This window comes from Carcharhinus amblyrhynchos, chromosome 20, assembly GCF_965287045.1.
Source record: "Carcharhinus amblyrhynchos chromosome 20, sCarAmb.v2.hapA, whole genome shotgun sequence".
In the NCBI taxonomy this organism is placed as follows: domain Eukaryota; kingdom Metazoa; phylum Chordata; class Chondrichthyes; order Carcharhiniformes; family Carcharhinidae; genus Carcharhinus; species Carcharhinus amblyrhynchos.
In genome coordinates, this window is record NC_137343.1 from 24,845,182 (window position 1) to 24,862,214 (window position 17,033).

At 44.3% G+C, this 17,033-nt stretch overlaps 1 protein-coding gene across 1 annotated transcript in view; it reads right to left on the bottom strand.

The window, feature by feature from the left end:
* The window catches only part of LOC145355833 (SEC14-like protein 2), a 67,170-nt gene that overhangs the window by 33,741 nt on the left and 16,396 nt on the right, over positions 1-17,033 (bottom strand). The window contains exons 3-5 of the mRNA XM_080208245.1: positions 7,628-7,671; positions 6,415-6,477; positions 2,554-2,742 (exon numbers count right to left, since the gene is read on the bottom strand). Coding sequence (XP_080064371.1) covers positions 2,554-2,742; positions 6,415-6,477; positions 7,628-7,671 — 296 coding nt within the window. The remainder of the gene's footprint in view (positions 1-2,553; positions 2,743-6,414; positions 6,478-7,627; positions 7,672-17,033) is intronic.

Sequence of the window (17,033 nt, forward strand, 5' to 3'; positions counted from 1 at the left end):
ACTGACCCACTATTGAAGAAAGAAGATGGACTCCCGATAATGAGGGTAGATTGCTGGCAGCTCCCTGAGAATGGAAGACTGATCTCCTGAGGTAGAAGGTGGATCTCCAGGAACTGTGCAAAGGCCAGAAGAAGATGGACACCCCTCCAGAACACATAACCCGGAAGGTCCACATGCAGGTGATTCCACACCCCCCCGGATGCACTGCTTGTGGGTCCCTGAAGGTGACCTCCAGCCTAAACTCTGGAGACAGCCCCAGGCATTGTTCAGGCGAGTCCCAGCTTCTTGCACACCATGTTGTTCCAAACGTGTTTCACACCAGTGTGTTTTCTCACGGAAGGTGGTTGGGCCTTCATCTGCATGGCATTAGCGGGATACAAATAAGTTTGCACCAGCCGTTAGTGGGTTTCCCGGTCCTCCGTGTCGGGCTCCAGTGAATGATCCCACAGCAAATTCACATCAGCAGAAAATCCACTTTTGGGCCTCCCGCTGGATTCTTACCCCAGCCCCGATCTTTGCAACGTGACTGCTGAGCCGGCAGTATTTCTTCAAGAGTGCGCCTGCCCCTAACTTCCCCAGGACTGTGAAGCAGGAACCAGTTTGTCAGCAATAAAGTTGTACAGTTGCCGGGGGGCTCAAACTGTCTCTGCAGTGATGGATGTGGTGTGTCTGCAGATGGGACTGGTGCTGGCAGCTCACCGCATTGAATCAGATCAGGTCTGAAGCCCATTTTGGGGTGAGCCTGGTGCCCTCCAGCTTCTGGCCTTTGCACAGTGCGCTCTCACCTAAATATGACATTTCTACCCTGAACCCACCCTTCTAGTATTTGAGAGCCGTCAGCTCTTAGGAAAACCCAATAGCTTGAGGCTTCCTCATAGGGAGAAGGACAGATTATTTTCCAAAAATAATGTTGCATTACATCTGTAGTTTTGCATGATGCGCATCTGCCTAATAAAGCTTAAATTCCACATGACACGTGAACTCAACTCTAATAAAGCTTAAATTCCATATGACTTCCTCATGGGTGGCACTCTGGGCACTCTTCCACTATGGGCAGCACAGTGGTTAGCACTGCTCCCTCACAGCGCCAGGGACCCAGGTTCGATTCTCGCTCGAGTCCCTGTCTGTGTGGAGTTTGTACATCCTTCCTGTGTCTATGTGGGTTTCCTCCCCCAGTCCAAAGACATGCTGGTTAGATTAGCCTCAGTGTACCCAAACAGGTGCCAGAGTGTGGCGACTAGAGGATTTTGACAGTAACTTCATTGTCCATCTGTGACACTAATAAATAAACTTTCACCTTTAAACTTTAACTTTTACGGTATGAGATAAGTAGATTTAACACGGAAACAAATACCAGGTGGTGGTGGAAGCGGATAACTGTTGAAAACTATCAGTCACAAGCCATGCCACAGGATCATAAGAACAGAAACAGGCCATTCAGCCCCTCAAGCCTGTGCTGCCAATAAAATCAATTATGGGTGATGTGTATTTTAACTCCATTTAACCTTCCTTCCATAAGCCTGAATATTCTTGCCTGGAAAATCCTCTTGAACTCACATTCAATTTCTCCATTGAAGGTGGGTCCGATGGTTCTCTGCTTGAGATCGGTTGGGGGGGGGGGGGGGGGAGGAAAGGTGGGGTCCACTGCCACTCTGCCTGAGATCAGTGAGAGGAAAGGGGGGGGGGGGGGGGGGGGGCCCATAATGGGTCTGGGTGGCAGAGGGGATGTGGGGGGATAAGGGGGTCAGTAATGTTGTAGTGTTGGGGCAGTGTCTGAAGTGGCCGGCGGAGGTATTATCCGGTCCAGGAAGGATGTAGCAGGGGAGCTGTATTCTACCATTTTTTTTTTGCGCATGCACAGTTGGGAGGTGCCGATCGGAACTGCAGAATTTCGGGTACATTAAGTCTGTCCACAAGCTTCTGCAGCGCGATTTGGAATTGCTGATATCTTTTCAGGCAGAGTGCATAAGGGGATGCCTGAGAATGGGTCTAAAAGTCAGATCTGAAACATTCCCAGTTTCAAGTCCGCCTAGTACTTAGAATCAAAATCGTAAAATAGGGTCCTTCGTGCACCCAGAAAACAGGCAGGAAATTCTGTCGTTTTCCCACCTGCTGAACACTTAGGATTTTTGGGAGAATCCCGGCCCATAAACACCTCAATTAATCGCCCCATTGTCTTTTATACTCAGGGGAAGCTATGTTACCCATCTTCCTAAATTCACCTTTCTAGCCCTGGGAATCCTTTAGAATTTTAACTTCAAAACAGGTGATAGTTTCAAAGAAAGCTCCAAATGAAAATAAAAAATGTAACTTGATCAAACAAACACTGCTTTTCATCCTCAAAACTCAAAATGCTACTTTTCAGCTCAGTAATATGAAGGAAGCATCAAATAAGAATGAAGCCTCTGGAATTTTAATCTTGGCAACGTTACCTCTGGAATCCTAGAGTTCAACAGGAAAAAACTTTGTATCCTGATTTCTAAGGAGCAAATGACTCAGGGACCACTCAAGGCCAGCAAGTCTCCCATTTTACAATTCCTCACAGCTCCTTACCTTATTAGACTGTTTAACACACTCTTCTCTCAGCAGCTCACAGTCTCGGATTTTTGTCTTTAGAAAGTCCTGCTTAGACGCCGAATGCATCAAACCTTTCGGATCCAAAGGGCCAATCACGTCATACCAAATGGGGCTGCCTTCTTTGTCGTAGCCGCACATCCCGCCAGCAAAATAACGAGTAATCACCTGGCAGAGGACACAACTCCCAGAGTCAGCATTCTCAAGAAACATTTCATCTAATTCCCACCCCCACTTTTCGCTCTCCACACTGCCACCCCGCCCCCCATTGTTTCCAATCTCCTTTCTCCCTCCCAAAAACCTCCCACAGCATAGAAGAGAGAAGGTTGCCCAAACGTGAGTCTTAGTAGCTATAGGTAGAGTGTGTACAGGAACTTTCCCAATTCCTGATATTTCTTTATTTATTTAAAAAGTGACATTTGGCACGCTCACTGATTTTCTAAAAGGAGTTGTTGATCTGAACGATAAACTGATGATGTTCAAATTTGCCAAAGATTTGCATTAAAGCCAAATAAACTGCAAATCGGAATAACAAAGATCGTTATACAAGTTCAGAGTCCATTTGGCCCCTCTGGCCAATCCTGTTATAGTTCCCTAAGATCCAGCTTCCCAATCGCCTGTTGAATAACTCCAGAGTTTAAAACTTCTGTTATTCCTGAAGAGCATTAATTATCTCTTGTGTGAAGAAATGTTTCTTAACATCAGTTCTGGATTTTGCCTTTAATCAATTGCTATCTAATTTGCCTTCTTCTCAGGTCACAATTTGTTCATTGCTACCTGCTTTTCATAGTATTGTCTGATTTCCAGTATTGTCTCATGTATTCCAAGTCAGAAAAGAATTTATTTGATCTCTTCTCTCATTGCTTTGGCATGGGCAGTTTTAAAATTAGGTACCTAAAAACTGGCTTCCAACATTGGTCCCAGTCTCGGTCACATTGACCATTTTACAGTTGGTGTTGCCCTGGCTCCATTCCCAGAACGTGAACTCAGTCTCCTGCCTTTACTATTACATTAATGAGCTTAGATTCTGAAATGTTTTTGTTGACCCAGTGTAAGGTAGGTTTAAGTTCTCCATTTGTATGCCCTTTCAGTTTGCAAATACCTCCCTTATCTCTTCTTGGGTAACCTGTTTATTTTGACTTAGTGTTCCATTGAAAAGCCCAAGAATTATTGTTGCTCCCTTCACACTACATACATCTAACCAGATTATTTCATTGGAAAGCTTATCCTGTACCAACAGCTTTACATCCTTTACCTTCTAGGTAACCCTGATATATAGAGCTCTACCATTTTCTTTTATTGGTCTGACCATATAGATATTTCTGTGTGTTGTTCTGTGGTTAAACTTGTTTCTGAGATCCCTCTTGCATCACAGTTGTCATAATAGGCTTGACTTAGCTTATTGTTGCTGAACCACCTTGTCACATGTCTGTAAGACCATAAGACACAGGAGCAGAATTAGGCCACTCGACCCATCAAGTCTGCTCCACCATTCAATCATGGCTGATATTTTTCTCATCCCCATTCTCCTGCCCTTTCCCCATAACCCCTGATTCCCTTATTAATCAAGAACTTATCTATCTCTGTCTTAAAGGCACTCAGAGACCTGGCCTCCGCAGTCTTCTGCGGCAAAGAGTTCCACAGATTCACCACTCTCTGGTTGAAGAAATTCCTCCTCTTCTCTGTTTTAAAGGATCATCCTTTTAGCCAGAGGTTGTGCCCTCAGGTTCTAGTTTTTCCTACTAGTGGAAACACCCTCTTCACGTCCACTCTATCCAGACCTGTGTCCTGTAAGGTTCAATAAGATTCCTCCCCTCTTCCTTCTAAACTCCAATGAGTACAGACCCAGAGTCCTCAACCGTTCCTTATACAGCAAGCTCTTCATTCCAAGATCATTCTTGTGACCTCCTCTGGACCCTTTCCAAGGCCAGCACATCCTTCCTTACATATGGAACCCAAAACTGCTCACAATTCTCCAAACAGGGTCTGACCAGAGCGTAATACAACCTCAGAAATACATCCCTGCTCTTGTATTCTAGCACTCTCGACATGAATACTAACATTGCATTTGCCTTCCTAACTGCCCACTGAACCTACACTTTAACCTTAAGAGAATCTTGAACAATGACTCCCAAGCCTCTTTGTGTTTCTGATTTCCTAAGCATTTTCCCCATTTAGAAATTAGTCTATGCCCCCATTTCTCGTTCCAATGTGCATAACCTCACACTTTTCCACATAGTATTCCATCTGCCAATTCTTTGCCCACTCTCCTAGCCTGTCCAAGTCCTTCTGCAGCCCCTTTGCTTCTTCAATACTACCAGTGCCTCTACATATTTTTGTATCATTTGCAAACTTAGCAACAGTGTCTTCAGTTCCTTTCTCCAAATCGTTAATGTTTATTGTGAAAAGTTGTGGTCGCAGCACTGACCCCCTGAGGCACACCACTAGTCACTCAATAAATGTACACTTTTATATGTTAAGCCTATTCTTTATAGCATCCCTTTTCTGTTTGGTCTTTGTTTTGTTAATTTTCATTCTTTTTGGTCTGTTCTCTTCATCTGTCCTCATCGCTGCATTGGGGAGTATGGGGCACAATTCAGAAATTTGCAGATGACGTGAAACCTGTAACGTATGTGAACACTGAGGAAGAGAGTAATAAACTTCAAGGTGACAGAGGTGCAGACTTGATGGGCTGAATGGCCCTGTTCTGTGCTGTTACCATTCCATGATTCTTTCAATGGGTTTCTTTGTCATCAGCTTTTGCCACTATTTAAATCTCAGTTGACCTGGCTTCATTCAGACAGGAAGGCAGGCATTTAACAGAATAGTTTATAATGCCACATCATTATTATATTTTCCCTCTCTTTTCTTAAATGGCTTGGTGCTTTATTCCCCTTCCATAGGCCTCAGTTCCTTCAAAGTTGAGCCCCCTGCCCCTAGAATAGTCTGTTCCCTTCCAGAGGCTTACAAGATTATGAGTGGCATGGACAGAGTGGATAGTCAGATGCTCTTTCCTAGGGTAGAAATGTCAAGTACTAGGGGACTAGGTTTAAGGTGTGTGGGGAAAAATTTAGAGCAGATGTGTGAGGCAAGTTTTTTTTAAAATCAGAGGGTGGTAAATGTCTGGAGCACACTCCATGGGAAGTGGTGGGAGCAGGTAAGATCGTGACATTTAAGGGATATCTAGACAAATATATGAATAGGATGGGAATGGAAGGATATGGATTCTGTAAGTGCATACAGTTTTACTATAGGCAGGCATCATGATCGGCGCAGGCTTGGAGGGCCAAAGGGCCTTGTCCTGTCCTGAGCTGTTCTTTGAAAGAGGGGGGCATTCTTCTGAACCAGTGTCCCAACTGTGGGGACAGAACTCTGGAAGAAACGGAGAGGCGGTAGAGGGTGTGAGTTCAAGTATTCTCAAGTTACAAACCTATCACTTTGTGACCCGTTCATCTTTACAAAGTTTACCTAGTGTCAGCAGTCATATATAACACAACTGACTGCTTTAGTGGACAATTAACAAAAAACTGGGACAGCTTTCAACCTCAACAGTTCAAATCACTGAGCTTGTCACCATGTTAGTTGTGTTTTATTTCATTGCAGTATATTACCATCTACTGTTCTATAAAAGGTGACCAGCAGTAGTTTAGATATTTGATCACATCATTTCTCTTGCAAACACTGACAACATCTAAACAGAAGGCGATAATAGAAATTACATAATATGCATTTCGAACTATGGAGTTTAGTGCAAAGTTCAGGGTTCATTCATCCATTAAATGGGATTTGAGTCGGATCACAAAGTTTTATTTTCCAAGAGGGGCAGAGGAAGAGTCTTACCTCAGGCGGTTCCCAGTCACTTGAGAGTGTGTCAACTTTCATCTGTCTCCTGAACTCTACATGCTAAAAAAAAGACAGAAAAGTCACTTCCCCATTTGATGCAGAGTCACTGTCAACTCATCGAACGTACTTATTTATTGACATCGTGGACTGAATCTAATGTTGGTGATGGGGTTCTCACTCACTGATTTGAGAATCAGTGGAAACCCCCATCACTTCCGTGGGGGAGGCCAACCAAATTTAGCACCTGTCAGTTTAGCACCTAATTGGTCAGCACCGGGGTCCTCATGCCCCAGGAATGAGGATCCCAATGGCTGAAATCCTACCCCACCTGTGAGTATTCAGGCAGAGACCCAGCAGCTCTCCATGGCCGTCTCTGGCACCAGGAGTGGCGGCTGCTGTCAGTAATGCACCAGGGACTTTGCCAGGCTCCATGGACACAGATCAGAGTGGCATTGGACCCGTGGAGTGGAGGTTTGTGGGAGACAGGGACGCTGGAGACAAGGGCAGGGAGTGATCTTGAGCAGCTACATCCCTGCCAGATGCCAGGTCCCTTGGTCAGGCACCAAGCGCCTGACAATGAAGGAACCCGGTCTCCTCACAGCTTCTGCTGAGTGACCTAAGGCACAAGAAAGCCCTGCGACTCCCATTTAATCCCTGAGCCACCACTAAATTCCAGTGGGTTCAGGCAAAAATGATTTCAATTGGCCCTTTAAGAACCCTATTTGGCATCCCGATTAAGTGGGCAAGTTGCCCACCCATCCCTCCATGGGCCTGTTCACACCAAGATTTTCCCTCTCTAGGGGGACTGGCGAGAGGCCTTGGCCTTGAATAAGCGAGTCCAGCCACCATGTTGCTCACCATGATAGGCTGCATTAAATTCTGACCCATCTGACATGACAGAGGTTGAACATCACCACAGCATTTGACAAGCATTTTGGTAAAGTCACTTAATAACAAACTCAAGAGGAATTGTCCATATCATTAAATAAAATCTTCAATCAAAGCAAGGATTGGAAAGTCACAGCAACCAGAGCAATTTCAGTCCCATCACAAGAAACATAGGAACAGCATCTGACCACAACTCTCTGTCTCAACTACAGAATGAAACGGGAAATATTGTTTAGTAAGAGAGAGGGCTTGACTGGCAGTTTTTATTGAAGATAAATGGTTACTTATACTCAGTGTAATTTTTAACAGTAGTTTTTCCTACCTTGCGAATCATATGCTCCGCTTTCTGGAGATTGAAACTCCTAGCTGCAAATTAAAGAAAGTATGCTGTCACTTCTTTTGATGTTCATCTCAGAATATATTTCACATTCAGGGGAAACACACAAGATAAAACTTGAGCTGGGAAACAAGTTTAAGTTACGAAGTCTGCAATAATTACACTTTTAGGGCTGGATTTTCACAGGGTTGGGAAGGCTCAGTGGAAGGTTGAAAATGGTGATTGGGTTCCGATTCTGGGATTCCTAATCCCATTCCAGGGGTTTTCTGTGAGGGTGTGGGTTGGTTGGGGCTCTGACCTGGTTGGCTCCATTGTGGGCGTGTCCACGTGTACTGCAATTTGCACGGAGTCAGGCCAGGCCTTCAATGAGCCATGGTTCCCGGCACCTCAGAGCTGTCATCAACCATAGTCTGCATGGAAGAACCTCCCCACTTTGGCCCGCCTTGCCACCCATGCCAAGCTATGGCACTTCCATGCCCATTCACCCATTACACAGTGTATGGAGCAAGTGAATCCTGTAGTGACAATAGGATGTAAAATTAAAAAGCTTTTTTAACAAACTGTCATTCATTGATAACTTGCCACTTCCTTAAAATAAACTTTTTACTATAGCCTAATAAAAGTGACAGGCTCCTAATCAAGAATGCATGCTGAGACTTGGCTGAACGCCCAGAAATCCAATAGACTGCTGAAACACCTGAGCTCCAGGAAGAACATTGCTTGACGGGCAGTTCTGGCTATCTGATATTTGCTGTCAATTGCATGAGAAGCCATAGGGGTTTTCTGGAGGCACAGAATGGTAAGGATGTGCTGTGGGGATTGTGTGGGGGAGAGGCAAGAGAAATGAAGGCTGAATGGCCTTCTGTTTTTATTATAACTGTGACCAAGTTCCAGAGCACCAAAACAACTCTTTTAAACAGTCCGTCTCGGTACCCAGCAGCCCCCGTAGCTGCTTCCAAACTTTTTCCAGTCAGTTGGCCGACTGAAGCACGCACCCACATTCCCCTCCGAAATGCAAATCCCGTCCTTCCTGGCACTTTCTTCTGAAGTTGGCAAGCCGGGAATTATCCCAACTCCTGCTCACCGTTTCAAGGATGAAGATTCAACTCTAGGACACAAGTATTATAGCTGACATCGGGCATAGTCCTCCAGATTTCAGCATGTGCTGTGGAGTGATACTTTGTTCATTATGTACATAGACCATGGTGGAGTAATGAGTCATGACGTGGAGATGCCAGCATCGGACTGGGGTAAACACAGTAATGAGTAAATGCAATAATGAGTGGCGTGGCATGCTAGATTGTTGTGTGTACATGTGCCTATCAATATAGTTCCTAACTTTTTTGCAATGTAACTATATGACAAAACCTTTGGAACAGGACATTAAACAGAGTGGAATAATAGTAAGATGGAAGGCAAGGGAGTTGCCTTCATGCTTCCACCCATCACACCCTCATTCATCCACTGTGTACTGTTTAGAATCAATAAAACCTACAGTGACAATAGGATGTGTAAAGAAAATGTTTTTTAAAAATCATTCATTGATACATTTCCAACTGCATGTTTACTACAGCTCAATAGAAGTGTCACAACCATCCAGTCACTGCTTTTACCCATAGATTCAGCATCCCCACCCAGGGGTTCATTCATTTATTCCCTGTTTTTGCTCACGAGCATTCTAATATTGCTCTCCCATCTTTGGAATTATAGCACAAGTTGCATCAAGAAGTACTTAAGGTACAGACCGTGAATTTATATTCACAGATCCTATTTTTACATCTTTTAGAACAATCAGTGGAGTGGCAATAAAACGTATTAACACAATGTGTAATTTCCTGCTAGATATGTGTTCAGTTGATGTTTTGGTTTCTGCTCCTCTTTGCTAATGTACTGTCTGGAATCTGTGCAAAAATGATCTAAGGTGTCACACATCTGCATTTCCTTCCCTCTAACATCCTATTGTAGAAAAGGATATTATTAAACAAGAAAAGGGTGCAGAAAAGATTTACTTGGGATGCTACCAGAACTTGATGGTTTGAGCTATAAGGAGAGGCTGGATAGACTGAGACTTTTTTCCCTGGAGCAAAGGAGGCTTAGGGGTGATATAGAGGTCTGTAAAATAATGAGGGGCATAGATATGGTAGATAGTCAACATCTTTTCCCTGAAGGTAGAGGACTCTAAAACTAGTAGGCATAGGTTTAATGTGAGAGGGGAGAGATACAAAAGGGTTCACAGGGGCAATTTTTCCACACAGAGGGTGTTGAGTGTCTGGAACAACCTGCCAGAGGTAATAGTAGAGGCACAAACAATTTTGCCTTTTAAAAAGCATTTAGACAGTTACATGGGTAGGATGGGTTTACAGGCCTATGGGCCAAATGGGACTAGCTTAATGGTTTTTAAAAAAGGGTGGCACGGACAAGTATGGCTGAAGAGCCGATTTCCATGCTGTAAACCTCTATGACTCAGTGACTCTATAACACCATTGCCTATTCATGAAGGTGGTTGCATTTCCTTTGTTGCTACATATTTCACGTGAAAATTATTTGTCCTTTTATTTGTTCCAAGCTGTTCCAGAGGATGCATACACGAGAGGAGCAGAGAACGGTCCCAAGTGTAAACATAAGCTTTTGTCTCTACTAGCTTACCTGGCTGGTGATTCAAAATATGCAACCCCCCTGCCCATCCCTCCCTGCAACCCCCCCACCACACCCCCTCCGCCCCCTTTTGAGTAAGTAAGTCATCCAATTGTTGTCTGACAAGCAGGGTTGCAAACTCTTAGAATGTTGTGGTGCACATAATGATTTCTAGAGTCGCAGCCGGGTCCTAGGCAGGCTGCTCAGGAGCTAGCATGAAGAGCTTCCTAGCTTTTGTTACCGGCCTCGAGGGTTGTGTGTCGGCTAGGGGTTTTTCACAGTAACTTCATTGTAGCGTTAATGTAAGCCTATTTGTGACACTAGTAAATAAACTTTAAGCTTTAATAAACTTTAAACTTCTAGTGTTTAGATTTAAAATGAATTTATAAACCATTTTCCTTCCTGTAGAACGAACAGGGCACATTTTCAGACTCTGCTAGTCAATCGCCTACATGATGTAGACATTCATCTCCACTGCCTGATAGTTACCAGGCAGAACAGATCACCCAACTCTTATAGGACTCAAAAGAACATGAATCACCAGCCTGACTTTCTAACCCTCTCACTGTCATATACCGCACTGTAGTATCAGCCAAGGTTTTCATGCTCGACCCCTGGAGTGAGGCTTGAGAGAAAATTCCCCCAACTCAATGGTAAGAGTGAAACCAGCTGAGTGGAGCTTCCTCATGTTAACCACACATGATGGAAACAGGAGGAGATGGGGGGGATGGCACACAGGGAACACTTGCCATCTGCCAAGTTATTCATGAGACGGGGCACAAACTGATGGAGACTTTGTATGCTGGTAACAGGTAGATTTCATAATGGTGAAAGTTTTTTTAAAAATATATCACATTACCTTTTGTTTGTTCATCTGGCAGGGGATAGAATGTTGTCTAACAGGTTTTCGGATAGCATCCTGAGACAGCATTCTTTGAAATTAAAATGCATTTCTTTATAAGAGTTAATTAGCATTGCTGCATCTTGATTCTATAATTGTTCAGTGCACAGTGCCTTGCGTGTTATTCATAACTCTGACAATCCATAATTAACGTGTGTCAAAATGAATAGAGCACGAAAATGGTTACAGAACAGGTGGAGGCCATTCCACCAGTGTTGTCAGTGCCAGCTGTCAGCAAGAACAACTCAGCCAGTCTCAGTCCTCACCCTTTTTCGATTTGATTTGATTTATTGTCACATGTATTAGGATACAGTGAATATTATTGTTTCCTGCACACTATACAGCCAAAAATACCGTTCATAGAGAAGGAAAGGAGAGGGTGCCAAATGTAGTGTTACAGTCATATAGCTAAGGTGTAAAGACTTAATAGGAGATAGGTCCATTCAAAAGTCTGATGACAGCAGGGAAGTAACTGCTCTTCAGTCGGTTCACACGTGACCTCAGACTTTCGTATTTCTTTCCCGACAGGAGAAAGTGGAAGAAAGAATGTCCGGGGTCCGTGGGGTCCTTAATTATGCTGGCTGCTTTTCCAAGGCAGTGGGAAGCTAAGAAAAAGTCAATGGACAGGAGGCTGGTTTTGCGCAATGGATTGGGCTTCATTCTCAACCCTTTGTAATTTCTTGCAGTCTTGGACAGAGCAGGAGCCATACTACGCTGTGATGCATCCGGAAAGGATGCTTTTTATGGTGCATCTGTAACAATTGGTGAGAGTCGTAGCACGCATGCCAAATTTCCTCAGCCTCCTGAGAAAATGTTGGTGGACATTCCTAACTATTGTCCTGTGTGGAGGGACCAGGACAAGTTTTGGTGATCTGGACATCTAGAAACTTGAAGCTCTTGGCCATTTCCACTTCATACCTGTTGCAGTAGTAGGGGCATGTCCTCCACTACACTTCCTGAAGTTGATGATTATCTCCTTTGTTTTGTTGACACTGAGGGAAAGATTGTTGTCATTGCATCAATTCACCAGATTCTCTACCTCATTCCTGAACTCGGTCTCATCATTGCTTGAGATTCGATCCACAATAGTGCTGTCATTAGCAAACTTGAAAAACGAGTTGGAGGGGAATTTGGCCACACAGTCATGGGCTATAAGGAGTATAGTAGGGGGCTGAGGACACAGCCTTGTTGAGGACACAGCCTTGTTGTGGTCTGTGAGTTAGGAGGTCTAGGATCCAGTTGCAGAGGGAGGAGCCAAGCCCTAGACCATGGAGTTTGGAGATGAGTTTTGTAGGATTATTGTTGTTGAAGGCTGAACTGTAATCAATAGATATGAGACTGACATAAGTGTCTTTGTTATCCAGACGCTCCAGGGTTGAATGTAGGGCCAGGGAGATGGTGTTTGACGTGGACTGTTGTGGTGAACTGTGGTGGGAGGCCAGAATTGATCCGTGCCACAACTAATCTTTTGAAGCATTTCGTAATGATGGATGTCAGAGCAACTGGGCGATAGTCATTAAGGCACATTGTGTGGCTTTTCTTTGGTACAGGGATGATGGTCATCTCCTTGAAACAAGCAGGGATCTTAACTGGCCTTCATAGCGAGGGGGATTGAATATAAAAGTAGGGAGGTCTTGCTGCAGCTGTATAGGGCATTGGTGAGGCCGCAGCTGGAGTACTGTGTGCAGTTTTGGGCGCCGCACCTGCGCAAGGATATTTTGGCCCTGGAGGGAGTGCAGAGGAGGTTTACTAGGCTGATACCGGAGTTGAGGGGATTGAGCTATGAGGAGAGGCTGAATAAACTAGGCTTGTACTCGTTAGAGTTTAGAAGAATGAGGGGAGATCTCATTGAGACGTATAAGATGATGAATGGGATGGATAGGATAGAGGTGGAGAGACTCTTCCCGCTCAAAAAAGGGGCTCAAAAAAGTAGGACTAGGGGGCACAGCCTCAAGATAAAGGGGAGGCGGTTTAGAACGGAGTTGAGGAGGAACTTCTTCACTCAAAGGGTGGTGAATCTCTGGAATTCTCTGCCCGTTGAAGTGGTGGAGGCTGCCTCGCTAAATATTTTTAAGAAGCAGGTTGATGGGTTCTTGATAAGAGAGGGGATTAAGGGTTATGGGGAGAGGGCGGGAAAGTGGAACTGAGCCACGACAGATCAGCCATGATCTTATTGAATGGCGGGGCAGGCTCGAAGGGCTAGATGGCCTACTCCTGCTCCTATTTCTTATGTTCTTATGTTCTTAATGGATACCAGTGTGTCCTGCAAATCAATTCCAATTCCCTTTGAAAAACCATGATTGAATTTGCCTCCACCTCACTCTCTGGCAGTGCATTTCAGATCCTAACCAATTGCTGCATAAAAAGAAATCTTTCCTTCATGTCGCCTCTGGTTCTTTTACCAATCTCCTTAAATTGGCAAGCTCTGGTTCTCGACCTTTCCACTAATGGGAACCAGTTTCTCCCCTGTCAAGGCCCCTCATGATTTTTACACCTCTGTCAAATCTCCCTTCAACCTTCTTTTTATTCATCCCAGGAATGTGGACATCACTGACCTTCCAGCACCTACTGCTCATCACAAATTGCTCTTAAGAAACTGGTGATAAGCTGCCTTCTTGAATTGCTGCAGTCATGAGGGAGTTCCAGGATTTTGACTCAGCGACAGTGAAGGAACAGTGATATATTTCAGTCAGGACGGTGAGTTGCTTGGAGGGGAACTTCCAGGTGGTGGTGTTCCCATGTAGCAGCTGCCCTTGTCCTTCTAGATGTTACTGGTCATGGGTCTCAGATAAACTGTCCTAGCTTTGCCAACCTATCCACAGACCTGAAATTCCTCAATGCTGGAATTATTCTCTGAAATCTTCTCTGCGCCCTTTTTAAAGCTTCCATATCCTCCCTAATGTGCAATGCCCAGAATGACATAACTGGGCTGGAGTTTTATAAAGCTTTGCCATAACTTCCTTGCTTTTGTACTCTATTTATAAAGTACAGATCTCATGTTATTAATCAGTGTCTCACTTGCAACTTGATCATCAGCGACGAAATCAGTGTCAGTCCCAGTCAGTTTGTACACAAACTACTCGCAATTTCCATGAATAACTTGGCAGGTGACATCCAAAAGTGCTTCTCTCCCCAGTCACCACCCCCACCTTTGCCACCGTGCTCAACAGAACAGTTAAGTGTCAGTCACATCTTGGTCAAAAAGTTGTTGGTTCGATCTCCAGTCCAGGGTCTGAGCATAAACCAGAATAATCATTGGCCCAGGTGATGAAAACAGCAAAAAATTATTTATTCTTTTATAGGATACAAGTCCAGCTTTTGTTGCCCATCCCTAATCGGCCCCTAACTGAGTGAGCGTTTAAAGGCACAGTTAAGGATCCATCAACTTACTGTGGATCTGGAGTCATATAAGGCCATAAGACGTGGGAGCATAATTAGGCTACTCGGCCCATTGAGTCTGCTCTGCCATTCAGTCATGGCTGATAAGTTTCTCGACCCCATTCTCCTGTCTTTTCCCCATAGCCCCTGATCCTTTTATTAATCAAGAAGTTAACTATCTGTCTTAAAGACACTCAATGACCTGGCCTCCGCAGCCTTCTGCAGCAAAGAATTCCACAGGTTCACCACTCTCTGGCTGAAGAAATTCCTCCTCATCTCGGTTTTAAAGGATTGTACCTTCAGCCTGAGGTTGTGCCCTCTGGTTCTAGTTTTGCCTACTGGTAGAAACATCCTGTCCATGTCCACTCTATCCAGACCTCTGTGTCCTGTAAGGTTCAATAAGATCTCCCCCCAATCCTTCTAACCTCCAACGAATACAGATCCAGAGTCCTCAACTGTTTCTCATGACAAGCTCTTCATTTCAGGGATCATTCTTGTGAACCTCCTCTGGACCATTTCCAAGGCCATCAAATCCTTCCTCAGATATGGAGACCAAAACTGCTCACACTACTCCAAATGGGGTCTGACCAGAGCCTTATACAGCCTCAGAAGTACATCCCTGCCCTTGTATTCTAGCCCTCTCGATACAAATGCTAACATTACATTTGCTTTCCTAACTGCCAACTGAACCTGCAAGTTAACTAAGAGAATCTTGAACAAGAACTCCCAAGTCCCTCTGTGCTTCTGGTTTCCTCAGCATTTTTTCATTTAGAAAATAGTCTATGTCTCTATTCCTCATTCCGAAGTGCATAACTTCACACTTTTCCACATTGTATTCCATCTGCCACTTCTTTGCCCGCCCTCCTAACCTGTCCAATTCCTTCTGCGGCCTCCCTGCTTCCTCAATGCTACCTGTCCCTTTACATATCTTTGTATCATCTGCAAACTTAGCAACAGTGCTTTCAGTTCCTTCTTCCAAATCATTAAATGTATATTGTGAAAAGTTCTGGTCCCATGTGGACCAGATCAGGCATTAGCGAACTACATGTTTTTTTTAATATAAGAAACAGTGATAGTAATAATGACCATGAAACCCAGACTAGCTTTCAATTCCAGATGTTATTAATTGAATCTAAATTCCACCAGCTGCCGTGGTGGGATTATAAACACGTGTCCCCAGAGCATTAGCCCAGGCTTCTGGATTACTAATCACTATGCCACCTTCCCCCACTACGGAAGAATTGCAAAGAATGTATTTAGAAAATTCAAGCTGGCTTGCTACAGGAACCAACAATCTATTACAAAGCCTTGATCATCTTAGCAAAGGCAAGCAGCAGAGAAAATCCATCTGCTAGATTTTAGTCGGGAATTTACAGCTGCACTCATCCCGAAACCATAAAATCCTGCCCAAGGTTAAAGGACCTTTCTATGTTCCACCCCTTTTCTTGATTTGATTTATTACTGTCACATGTATTAGCCTACAGTGAAAAGTATTGTTTCTTGTGCGCTATACAGGAAAAGCATACCATTCGTAGAGAAGGAAACGAGAGAGTGCAGAATGCGGTTACTAGGGTGTAGAGAAAGATAATCAGAGCATCGTTCAAGAGTTTAGAAGAGTTAGAATGAAGTTTTAAAAGCATAGGAAGAGAGCAAAAACAAGAATTAGAAGGTATGATGGGCACAGCTTGTAAGAAGTCGCTTGGCTTTGATTCCCGTGGCAGGTGCAGCGTGAAAATTCCAGCCCTTGTCCGTTTCCGTACAGTGTTGTGACTGAGGATTCGCGTATGGAGAGTGATGGAAAAACACCACTGACACACACACACTCTTCCTCTCTCTCTCCCTCTTTGCTGGAATTGAGCTAAGCTGCATCTTGTTCTGCCAAAGCAAGCCGTGGTCAAAGACCATCAGGCTAGCGCACTAATAAAATTGGGTGACATCAAATGATGTGAAGTGGCACAGACACTGGTAATGCTCACCACTCCTTACCACCACCACTCCCCACAACCAACAATATATACTGCGACAGCATGCAGGAATAACAACGTGTCTTTGCTAACAATACAAAAGAGACTAACCAAACAAGGAGGTCTCTGTGAATCCATTGTAGGAATTAAGTCAATGTCCAGCTGAAAACATGGTAGGGGAAAATTCCTGTTTAAGGATGGGGAAGGCATTACCGGGTAAGGATTATATTTTATTTAGTATTACACATACTACCGGTGATAACCTCATTGGTGTAAAGATAGGGGAGGTGCTGGCACAGTGGATACTGTCACTGAACTAGGAATTCAGACACCCAGTGTAATGCTCTGGGGGCCCAGGTTCAAATCCCCCTCCCCACAGCAGATAGTGAAATTTGAATTGAATAAAAACCTGGAGTTAATAGTCTAATGATGACCATGAGTGATTAGCACTGCTACCTTACAGCACCACAGACCCAGGTTTGATTCCCAGCTTGGGTCACTGTCTCTGTGGAAT